Source organism: Bufo gargarizans, chromosome 6 (genome assembly GCF_014858855.1).
Source record: "Bufo gargarizans isolate SCDJY-AF-19 chromosome 6, ASM1485885v1, whole genome shotgun sequence".
Classification (NCBI taxonomy): domain Eukaryota; kingdom Metazoa; phylum Chordata; class Amphibia; order Anura; family Bufonidae; genus Bufo; species Bufo gargarizans.
In genome coordinates, this window is record NC_058085.1 from 157,467,203 (window position 1) to 157,479,519 (window position 12,317).

Genomic DNA, 12,317 nt, shown 5'->3' on the forward strand with positions numbered 1-12,317 from the left:
CCGGGCTGCCCCATTATCCAGCTGCTGCGGCTTCTGTGTCCAGTACTGATACTGTGTGATACATTGTGGGCTCCGCCGGGGCTGCAGTACAACGTCCCTGGGAAAGCTGGGTGACCTCCTATACAGCCCCTATGGCACCTGTCACCCTGCACAGGCCCCCATTATCCAGCTGCTGCAGCGCTGACCCCGGCCGGCCATGTTGTCACCCAGCTTTGTCAGAAATGCCGCAGAAAGCTCGCAGCAGCGTCCCCTGTGTGCCTGACCCCCGCCGCACGCTCCCCCTCCCCCGGGCTGGGCGTCCGCAGGAAGGGAGGCGTGTCCCGGGAAGTATCGCGGTGCTTGGCTCCCCCTCCGCCTCCTCCCGGGGCAGCAGTGACAGTACGCGGCCAGAGCCGAGTGACACGAGTCGTCTCAGCAGGGTCACGCAGGGGGACAGCGGGCATTCAGCAGACGGAGGCGAGCAGAGCCCGGCAGCAGGGGAGGAGAAGGAGGCTGCGGGAGGGAGGGGAAGCAGGAGCCGCCCCGGAGAAGGAGGGTGAGACGCAGAGGAAGAAGCACAGGAGATCTCGCCCCGGCTACTCTGACAGCCCGCCGCCCGCCCGATGCGAGATTAGTTCCCCCGGCATTAGCATGGCCACCACCGCGACCTGCACCCGCTTCACGGACGAGTACCAGCTGTACGAGGAGCTTGGCAAGTAAGTAGAGGAGCGGGGCACTGAAGTTCTGTGGGCACTGAAGGGGCAGATAAGGGGGCACAGGAGACGGGCACTGCATAGACAGGGACACAGCAGACTGTGAGGAGGCAAGGCGGACGGGGCACAGGAAGACTGCTCTACAAAGTGAGGTGGCATGCCAGGCTTATGTGCATGGGTACAGATCAGAGAGGGGGCACCGTAGCCCATAGAAGACTTGGGCAGTAAAGAACAGGGGGGCACAGTCTGCGCAGAAGAGGGTATCCTAGGCCATTGGGCAAGCAGAGGGCAGGGCACAGTTGCTGCATGCTCCAGATGTTTTGAGTCAGGCTGCCAGCCTGCCACCACCAGTGAGGGCAGCACAACCGGAGCAGGGACATCTGAGAAGAGCTGTACAGGGTGAAGGCGATGGGGCAGTGGATGGCATGTGCCCGTAGGAGAATGGGTATGAGGCTGGCAGAATGACAAGATAGAGCACAGTATCTGTCTTACTGACAGTAAACCTCTGTCGACAGTGGACTGGCAGAATAATTAATAGGGTCATTTATGGGTATGGCGGGCACCGTGCCTCCAGCGTCTGCGACAACCATACTAAGTTGGAGGAAAAGCAGCCAAACTACTTGTGTACACGGAACAAGACAGACGAGGCACTAATGGAGATCACGCACATGCAGAGAGGCCGAGTGTAGAGGAAATGGCATGTCCGCCTGGAGAGGGGGCAGTAAACATCTCCTGGAAGAGGGCACCTAGGTTACCTGGTGGAGGGCTCAGGTGGTGCCAGCAGGAACCCATGAATGAAATAGTGTATGCAGGCAGCAAGGCCAGACACAAGGCGCATAGTGACATTGATTAGTGACCTGACAGGCCAGCTAGTGTCAGCACACTGACAGCGCCACGTCCCAGAACAGCAGGCCCTGCCTACTGAAGGGGGTAGGGGGGTCAGCTCTTAAATTTTAAGAATGAGCACCAACAGCAGCTGTAGCCCCCCAGACAATAGGACAAAGACATCTGCTTCCGTGCCGGGGGTCTATGGCCATGTCCATGGTGGGATATGCTGTGTATAGTAGAATATAGCCACATCCGCAGTGAACCGCTCCGCTGGCACTGAGCGCGATGCCAGTGTGTGTGTTAACCAGGGACCAGACCCAAAGGCCACAGTGATGTGTGCTTGCCTAGTAGAAATGAGTCTCCAGTTCCTGTGCCTGGTGAGACTTGGGAATGATAATCTCTTATGTCCACAGCAGGGTTAACAGATAAAAGGCACTCATGCCAGACATTGGCGTAATCCTCTAGACGTTGACGGCTTTGGTTGCAGAATTTCGGAGCAGAAAGGCTACATGACAAGTGGACAGGGACAGGGGAGCAGTCAGCATTGTAATGTCATTTATTATTGTTATTGTGGCAGTGTTTGTCACTGGGCCTTGGCCGCTGGTTTACATTGTGCCCCTTCCATGTGCCGCGTCTCCTGCTTGTATGTTGGCAGGAGGCTGTGTGCAGTCTTTGTTGCATCCTTTGTCTTCTGGGCTGGGTGTCTCTTATGGAATATAGGCTGATTATGCCCCCTTTGTTATCAGTGGCGGCCCCCCTGTATGGAGGCTGGGGGTGTCCTGTCTTCCCACATGGCTCCCTGTGTTCACTGCATTGCAGAAGTTATCGCTGCCATTGTCTGTCCTCCTTAGGGTGACAGCATAGCAGAATTTCCTTGAAGGTGTCTTGATCCCTCAAGCACGCAGGGGGGATGGACCCCTAAGTTTTTTGATCTTTGGTCTAGTTGACGGCCAGGAAAGGAGAGTGAATATTATGCAGTGTCATTAGTCTTTGTCAGAGCGGAGCCATTAACCTCGTCAGTGCTGGCAGGCGCAGCGCAGCCGGGCTTGTCGCTGCTTCAGAGGATAATGAATATGTGTAATACAAATGTGTGAAAACGGCATCTTTAATTATTTCTGCATGGAACCTGCTCCAGTAATTACCTCCTGCGTTGCGTTCGTAGTGTGTTTTTAATGCTCGGACCATCATTTGTGCCTCTCTGATAACAATAGAGCATCCTGACGAGTGGGATAGGTGTGTTTGTATGCGGTCACTGCACATAGGACATCTTCTATATTTTTGTGAACACCCAGATGCGGACAGCACAGCGTTGACATCCATGTGCCGTCTGTTTTTTTTTTTTTTTTTGCGGACCCATAGAAATAAAAGGGGCTTTGTGCAATCTGCAAAGCACATTCCGTATCTTTGTCCGATCCAAATGGTCACGTCCATTTTATTTACTTATTTTTTTGCGGCCCGTATGCGGAACTATTCACTTCATTGGGGTTGCAAAAAAGGTGTGCATTTCGTGTCTGCATGGCTGTTCCGCAAAAAAAATAAAACTTCTATTATTGTCTGCATTACAGATAATGGTCGATCTGTTCTATTAGGAGCCAGCCCTTCCGTTCCACAAAATGCGGAATGCACATGGCCGGTATCCACAATTTGCGGACCACAAAACACCCCGTGGTCGTGTGCATGAGCACTTATAGTGCAACTTGGACTAGCTCAGGAAGCTCACAAGCCAAGACATAGACATCCTTCTTTATATAAATCTAGATTTTGGGCTAATTCTTTATTTGTAACATTAAAGGGGTTATCCAACACCTATAATGCCCGGGCCCCTCATACAGGTTATACTTACCCTGTGCTCCCCAACACCCGCATCGCACGGCCCCCGCTGCATTTCCCCCCCGTCACGAGGATTAAAACATCTGGCGATGTGGGGGGAACTTAGCCAAAAGCAGGCCATGACGGGGACGGATCACAGATGACGCTAGGGAGGCTCGTCCCCGTCACAGCCTGCTATTGGCTGCTCCCCCCCGACACCGGATGTTTTGATCAGCGCAACGGAGAGATGCAGCGGCGGGCTTGCAGGCATCGTGAGTGACGCGGGTGCTAGGGAGAGGAGTAAGTATAACCTCTGTGAGGTGCCCGGGCCTTTTGGGGGGCATTATAGGGGTTGGATAATTGGGTAGTCATAATCGCCTTCACGCTTGGTGTTTTCCCCTACGTTCTGGACGCCGCAGTGTTTTACATGTTCACATACCAAGAGACACCTGTCCTGAATCCTGTGTGGTACTACTCCCTCCATTACCGTCAGTGAGGTACTGTCCAATGCAACAAGAAAACCACCTGTAAAACTAATTCCACATGACCACCCGAAGGGTGACCCGTAAGGCCGCTCTCGCACATCAGTGATTGGGCAGTGTTTGATCAGTGATTGTGAGCCAAAAACAGGCGCTGCTCAAAAACACATAACATATACAAATCTTTCCATTATACCCTAGGCCTGATTTTATCATTCCGTCACTCCAGAATTCTGGCTTCAAAAAGTCGCAAAGTAGTTTTTTGTTTTTTCCACTTTTTGCAGTCGTTTGAACACTTTTTGCGCTTTTACACCAGTCGCGCCAGTTTTGTAATGTGGGTGTGGTTAGCTATGTTAATGAGTCTCACTCCAGTAGGTGGAGGAGTAGGAAAGCTGGAGTAGCTTTTCTAGACAAAAGTGTTAGTAAAAAAATGAGACAAATTTATCAAACAACACAAGACATTTGATAAATGTGGCATAAAGTACTCCAACACAGGCTCCGCTCCTGGTTTTGGCACTCAATCACTGATGGAAATCACTGACTTTGTGAAAGCAGTCTAAGGACTTATGCACATGACTGTATGTATGTTGTGATCCACAAATTGCGTATCCACAAAATATGGATACGGTCTGTGTCACATCTGCATTTTTTGCAGACCCATTGACTTCAGATGGTCCGTGGTCTGCGTTTTGGGGCCAAGTATAGGACGTGTGTGCTTTCCGCATCCAAATGTCCGTTCTGCAAAATGTAAATGGCGCATGGACCTTTTTTTTTGTGGATCTGCAATTTTTGGAAAACAAAATGGATACGATCGGTTGCATGAGTCCTAAGGCTGGGAGAACATGGCAACATGTGACATAGCATCTAATGCCTCTGAACACACTGAGGCTCCTTCACATGCAATATTACAGTAGTTTTCTCTTCTAGGGGAGAACATGGTGCCTCACAGGAACCGCACACATAGGGGGTCATTTACTATGCTGAAATACGCCTATATATGGCATATTTCTGGCAATCTGTGACTTTTCCCCGTTCACACCAGGTCTAAAAAAGGTGGTGGGGAAGGGACGGTTTTAGGTGTAGAAAATGGTCTAAATGTAAGCCAGCAAGGAAGCTGGCTTACATTTAGACCGTCGCTAGAGGCCAACGCCTCTTCGTAACTTCAGCGGATCCACCGCCAGATATAGGGGTGATTAAGACCGGTGTTTTAGATGTCGATCTTAATAAATGACCTCCATAGTGCCTACAGGTCCATAATATGGAACCATAAGGAGTCCATGTGCCGCTGTACTAAACACCCACCACTGCCTAGTTAAAAACGTTGCTTTAAGCTGTGGCTACGAGGTGACACTGGATGTAATGACTGTCAATGGTGTCACAATGTGACATGCAACATACTGTGTCGATGGTTGCGTGCAACTTTTACTACGTTGGCTTTAACGTAAGTCTCATGCGACTTGCCTTTGACTCGCCGTCGTCCATCAAATGTCGCCGTGTAGTCCCGGCCTATTTTAGAGCCATGATTTGGTTGTTAAAGGCAAGTCACAGAAAAGTCACAGGTGCATCGGTGGCAACCTTCAACACGAAATCAATCAGGTCTGGATTTGTTGCACGATCCCAGTATGTAACGTGCTGCCGGCTGTTTACCACAATGGCACATGGGCTCCTTATGGTTCCGTATTACAAACCTGTAGGCGCTGGTGTGTGTTGCTCCTGTGAGGTGCCATGTTCGCCCCTAAAAGCATTGCTATACCACTGTACTATTGCATGTGAAGGAGCCTTAGTGTGCCTATGTGTGAATTTGGAGGTACAATATTGACCCATAGATTTCTGTGGGTGCTGTATTTTGGATTGGTAAATGTCCATAAGCATAAGCCTTAATTATAAAATAATGCACGTGCCTTGGTGCCATCCAGATGTTCTTCTTATGTCTACTGGAGGACAACCCTAGTCCTCTCACCATTCTAGGCATCTGCTTATACAGGACTTTAAGCTGTGAACGGGACTAGCTGCAGTTTCCTGCATAGCCCAGTGGCCGCGACCGCCAAAGAAACTGTGCAGGGGCCACAGTACTAAATCAGCGCTGTGATCCCTTCATTCTCTGGATCGATGAGGATCACAGCGGTCACATCCCTGCAGATCCTAAAGTGATGAAATGTTTAGTGATATGCTATCACTGTATCCGATAGGAATTCCCCTTTAAGACCTTACATGACATGTTATTCTGTACCATTCTTGGTTACATCATGGAAACTGCAGGGAAAGAAATTCTCGCATATGACTGGCACATACTTTAGTCCTCCCTTTCCGATAAATAAGCTTTGCTGACATCACAATCTCCTAATATTCTGGCAGGGTTGAATCTTTAATGAAAGATGTAGCGGTAATTTTGTTGAGGGGCACTTATTTGGAATCTAGTATGAGTCTATTATTCTTCTGGACACCAGCGGATACCGTCCCAATTATGCGTACGAGAATAGATTAAGAAGTCAGGACCCACAAGTAGAGGAAGCTCAGGAACCACTGAGCTGCTATTCTTCTATTCAGAGATCACGATCTGCAATCTTCCAGAGAGCTGGGCAGTGGCGCCAAATTCTTCCCAATGATAACGGCCGTGTGTTAATGCCAGTTCTGATATGTATTACATATAGGTATAGGGAAGATATCGCCGTATTTCATGCCGATAAATACAAGCTGTTTCTCCACTATCTTTGGACCACACATCATTATAAGAGGAATTTTTAGCAAGACCTAATATTTGTTTTAATTAGGATCCCTCTTTAAACTGGAGCCACGTAGACTAGTGCCCTGCAGCCATCCACATCAGACTGCATGGCACATTTGTTAATGATCGGATTGTGCGCTGTCTGCTCTCAAGTAGGCGTGGGACCAAAACACTTGTTTCTAAATGTCACGCTCCACTCTGGAAATTTAGTTGGTCAAGTAGAATATGGTAGCTTAAAAAAGAACACCGCAGTGGTGCCAAGCAGATGGTTATGCAGGACTGAGCTCTGTTCACTTACGCAGATTGCTGTCTGCACATGGTCTAGTGACCGAGTTGGTAACTGACGTCATTTTTTTTGGGGTCAAATTAGGCCTCTTGCACACGACCGTATGGCATTTTCAGTATTTTGCGGTCCGGAAAAAACGGATCCGCAAAAAACACAGATGACGTCCGTGTGCATTCCGTTTTTTGCGGAACGGAACAGCTGGCCCCTAATAGGACATGTTTGAATGGAACGGAAAAACAAAAATACAGAAATGGAGGCATATGGAGTACCTTTTTTTTTTTTGTTTGTTTTTTTGCGGATCCATTGAAATTAATGGTTCCGTATACGGAACGCAAAAGGAAAAAAATAAAACGTTTGTGTGCAAGAGGCCTTAGGCAATATTTTCGTAAAAATTTTTTAGGCTGCGGTAGTCTAACCTTTTTGGGACTACTGGTCAACACCCTTGTTGGGGTTCCTAATGGGACCTCCTATTTTCAGCCTTTCTTTTCTCTTGCATTTGTGAAATAGGGAGACGATATTGTAATCTTCCCTAGGGACGGAGGCCCTTGTCAGCAAATATGTAGAATTAGCCACATAGATAATGATCGACGTTGCAAGTATTTAAATATTTTCCGATGAAAATGGTAACAACCAGTTGGTATTGGAGAGAGAGGAGGTGCAGCATGGTCAGATAGACTTTCCATTCATTCAAAGACAGAACCCATGTACGCCCTATTGGGTGTCCCCTGGGTGTCTCAGAAAGGCATTGTATGTAAGTGAAGGAAGCCATGATGCTCTCCAAAAGAGAAACCATATAAAATCATGTAATTTGATACCTTTTAATGGCTAACTAAAATACATGATGATATTAGAAAAATCATCAAAAGCCTACCAACACAATCTACAACATGCTGTGTTTTAGTTAGCCATTACATGATTTTATATTGTTTCTCTTTTGGAGAGCATCAAGACTTCTCACTACTGCCTAAGGCTACTTTCACACAAGCATTTTTAGTTTTCCGTTATAGGGGCTCAATACTGGAAAAAAATGCTTCAGTTTTGTCCCGATTCATTGTTAACGGGCAAAAAACTGAACAGAACGCTCCAAAATGCATTCCGTTCCGTTTAGTTGCGTTCCCGTACCGCAGAGCAAACGGCAACATGTTGTAGTTTGCTTTCCTTCCTGGAATGCAGAGCAAGATGGATCCGGCATGACCCCCAATGCAAGTCAATGGGGACGGACTCATTTTCTCTGCCACAATAGAAAACAGTTGACTTTCAGTGGAGTTCATGACGGATCCGTCTTGGCAATGTTAAAGATCCGGATCCAGTAAAAACACTGGTGTGAAAGTAGCCTAACACAGTAACAAACCTTTTTCTTTTGAAGGAAGCCATACACATTCAATAGCTGTCAGCCGAATGATCGTTTGGCCTACAGCTCTCACTCTCAACTCCCCAACCATATACACATTCAATTCAGCCGAATGTGTATTCAATAGGGAGAGAGGAGAAAGCTGCTAGCAGTGTCTTATATTCTGGGAGAACAAACTACCTCATCGGGGGAGTGTTGGGAGCTCCATACACATATTAGAGTGCCAGCCAAATACAATACACTGATGTATATTAAAGAGGTTGTGCAGGATATATATAGTATACAGGGGAGAACACACATAGTGCAATGAGGGCGAAGCAGTGCTTGCATGGAGCATAGTCTCCTCTTCAAACAGCTGATCGGTGGGCGAGTCGGACCCCTGCCGGTCAGATAATGATGACCTATCCTGAGGACAAACAGGCTGCACTACCCCTTTAAGGCTGACCATTAGAAGGCCCAGTACTCAATCGGCTGACAGCTGTTTCTCTTGAGCCTTCCATAAACGTGCATGCTTGCCTTGTTTGAGCATGCGTGTGTCCTTGATGGGGAGAGTGTTCATGGACAATGCCAGACTTATCTCTAGTAGTGACTTTTTGCCCCGAGGACAGTAGGATTGGACAGCTGCAATCCAATGGCCGATCCTCATCTATCCCAACATCTGCCATCGGGGGAGATTCAGAAGGCCCTCTGTGGGTTGGAGTGACATTTTGTAATAAAATGTCTCTTGCGTTGAATAGACATTTTTATTTTCTGCTGCTTTCTTTTTGTTTTAGAGGCTAATGCATGTGAAGAACTGTAATCCTATGTATGGTTGCATTTTCATATCATAAAAATTGATAGTTACTTCCTCTTAACTGATAAGAATGTCACATTTTCCGTTGGAGACCTCGTGTACACGATGCCAGGTTTGTTCAGAAAAGGAACCGACTAGCAAATTGCGCAGTGAGGGGAACTGTAGTTCAGTGACATCACATGGCCGCTTGTCCGGTCCTAAGTATCCTGTTATAGGACATGGCTGCCATCTCTTTAAAGGGGTGGAAGCCCTGCATCAACTCTTGGGCTTCATACCTTGAACCAATGGCTTTTACATTAAGTTCCATGATGATAGATTGGCAGCTGTAATATATATGTTTTTGGTTCTTCAGCAAAGTTTTCTTTTTTCTTTCCTCCAAGGGGTGCCTTTTCTGTAGTGCGTAGATGTGTGAAGAAATCCTCAAACCAGGAATATGCTGCAAAGATCATCAACACCAAGAAGTTGTCAGCCAGAGGTAAGACAGAACTTGCATCAATGTAGTTGTTTCATTGATAACCTGTTCTTTAGTCATTTCGGAAAGGTTCATCAGTAAATGCTTACTTTTTTCATTATTATGTTTTTTGGAATTAAAGGGTCATCCAGGATTTTACTACTGGTGGCCTATATTCAAGATAGGCCATTAATATCTGATAGGCAAGTGTCCAGCACCCTGCACACCAGTCAGCTGTTCCCAAATAGCTTTGGCCCTGGAAGATGGCACTAGAACTTCACAGCTCTGTGTAGTGGATAAGGCTGGTAACCGCATCGCTCCTCCCATTCATTTCAATGGCAGCAGTGGTGCACTAACCAGTTCCATTCACTGATGATGGAGCTGTGAAGCTCTGGCACAGTGTTACTGCAGAAGAGCTGATCAGCGTGGGTGTGGGGTGTTGGACCTCCACTGAGCAGATATTGATGGCCTATCCTGGGGATAGGCCGTCTCTGTAGTAAAATTGGGGAATACCCCTTTAAGGCTGGGGTAAATCACCAGATCAGAGTCTCAGGAAACTTGCATTGTGGTCTATAATGGCAAAGTGGCGTGTGACCAGAAATTCAACAATGTTCTACTCTCGCATTGCAACTCCATCGACAACCATTAGGTGAGATGTTGCAGTGTGCCATGGCGATCTTCATGGCACACTGGCACGTCATGGCACGTCTTCATGTACGATTTTCACGTAGTTCAGTACTGTGTATAGCCCCAGCCTAAAGAACCCAACCAAAATTTGATTTTCTTCTTAAGATTGTGGAGGAAGCCATCATCTGGGCTTATCAAGTGTTGAAAGGGAATTTGCCTGTTTAATGCAAGAACCTCAGATTTTGCATACAATCTTTTTGAACTGTCTTGAGGTGACATTTACTTTTTGGAGTCGGGCAGCTATTTCTGTTTGCCGTTCTGTCGCATTCTCAAATATTTGGCTATCAGTTATGTCGAGCAGCAAATTTTGACCACATTGACCGTAGCAAGAGGACAACGAAATGTTAAAAGCCACCAGGTCAACCTTTATCTATATTCTGGATGTGGACATCGTAGTGGAGCCTCCTCAGCTCTAACCATGTATTATATAAATGCCTATTCATTTGAATGACTGCCATGTGCTAGTACATATGCAGCTGCTATGATCAGTTCATCACTGCGTAGGTTCATGTTTGAGATACATTGGGGGAGATATGAAAAATGAAAGGTGGAATCTGATTGGTTGCTATGGGTAACTAAGCCAGTTTTCCTTTGCACCAGTTTGATAAATCTCACCCATAACCTCTTTAAATACGGTTTCTCTGGTAGAAATATTTCCGCACAAAATTCTGTATTTTAGATCTTCCTTCCTGACAAAAGCCCTTGTGCCACTTTTTTAACTAATCCCCTATCCGCAGGAGTCTGCTGGGACCCCCACCAATCACAAGAACCAGGGTCCTGCACCCCTCTGTGTGGGGCAGCAGTTGAACGTTAAAGTTTGTCGTTCATACAGAAGTTAGGCCGGCCAACACTAGTGGTCTGAATAGTTGTAGTGATGCAGACGGTCATGATGAATATGGCATCTGGAGTTGAATGGATTGACTTTGGCATTGGTCCTAACAAGCTGCAAATACAGTACTTGATTACAACTGATGGAGTTTCCTCATTGTGCTGACAGCTAACCGGAGGACCTCTAAAGAAGCATCTCGCTCGGGGCCAGACTACCCAAAACTACCCCTAATGTGATACTGTATCTACCTGCTGCTGGGAACTTCTCACCCCCCGCTCGTACAAGGACCAGCTCTTCTGACTTGTCTGTTTTAGTAAAAATGTCCCCATGAAATAAAAATACTGGAGCGTCTTGTCTGACAACTCTGCATTGTGCCGTCCCTCTGTTATTCCTTCTAAACAACTGGGCGTTATCTTTCTCCTTGTCAATGGGGCGTGTCCCTACACATTCCACAGTCTGCAGTGATTGGACAGTGTCGGTATGTATCTATAGCGCCAATGACATCCAGAGATGGAGCTTCAATGGTTGAGTAAACCACATTGAAGGAATATGGAAGTCAGATGTCATCTTCTCCCCTCTCTTCTTCCAAACCGCAGTCTGTAAAATCTCACAGTCCTTTCTGGTTAGGTTGTTTGCCAGCTAAGGACATGATCATATGATTAGCATCTTGTAGCCGTGCCAGTCAAGTGACTCTAAATTAGGAGATACTTGCAACTGCACATAAAGTTCCTTGCCCCAGGAGAAATGTAATATTTCCTCCAGTTCTTAGCATTTCCGCTCCGCTTTCTTCAGCATTCAGGAAGTTTGGAGCAGGTAGGAAAATAGTTTTTTTTGCAGTTTATTGTGGAGAAAAACCTAGGGAAATGTTTGGCTCAAGTCCTGATTTAGGCGACACTTATTTCTGTCCAGGCGGCACCCTTTTGGCACACGTACCCGTGAATAAAAAATGGTGCAATTCACACTTCAGCTTTTCCACACAAATTTTAGGTCCATGAAGAGAGCTTCATTGCTTTCACCATTCTTGTCCGATTTCTACTTAAGGCTCATTCAATTCAATAAGTCCGGAAAAATGGAAGCACCTGCGCGCCATACAGACGCCCAGATCTATTTGTGTTCTGGGGAACATACGTTAATTGGGACAGTTATCTGAATATGGCCCAAGAGTCCACTCTTCTGGATAAATCATCCCCCACTATCAAACCCACTAGGGTATCTTTATTACAGATGCTGTGATGATAATGCTTATATACGAAAGAAGCCCTGATACCAAAGATACGACTTGCATCCTTTGACTTACCATATTATGTTCTATTATTGTTTCCTGTAATAGTTATATACAGTGGAGGAAATAATTATTTGACCCCTCACTGATTTTGTAAGTTTGTCC

At 46.7% G+C, this 12,317-nt stretch overlaps 1 protein-coding gene across 17 annotated transcripts in view; it reads left to right on the top strand.

Moving 5' to 3' along the window:
- Nucleotides 1-261: 261 nt before the first annotated feature.
- The window catches only part of CAMK2G (calcium/calmodulin dependent protein kinase II gamma), a 267,692-nt gene continuing 255,636 nt past the window's right edge, over nt 262-12,317 (top strand). For 2 of the 17 annotated variants that reach the window (XM_044296196.1, XM_044296199.1), the window contains exons 1-2: nt 264-695; nt 9,344-9,438. In XM_044296196.1, coding sequence (XP_044152131.1) covers nt 631-695; nt 9,344-9,438 — 160 coding nt within the window. In that variant the 5' untranslated portion in view covers nt 264-630. Of the gene's footprint in view, nt 696-9,343; nt 9,439-12,317 lie in introns of all 17 variants that reach the window. The other 15 variants (XM_044296200.1, XM_044296198.1, XM_044296204.1 and 12 more) reach the window with 12 other exon arrangements.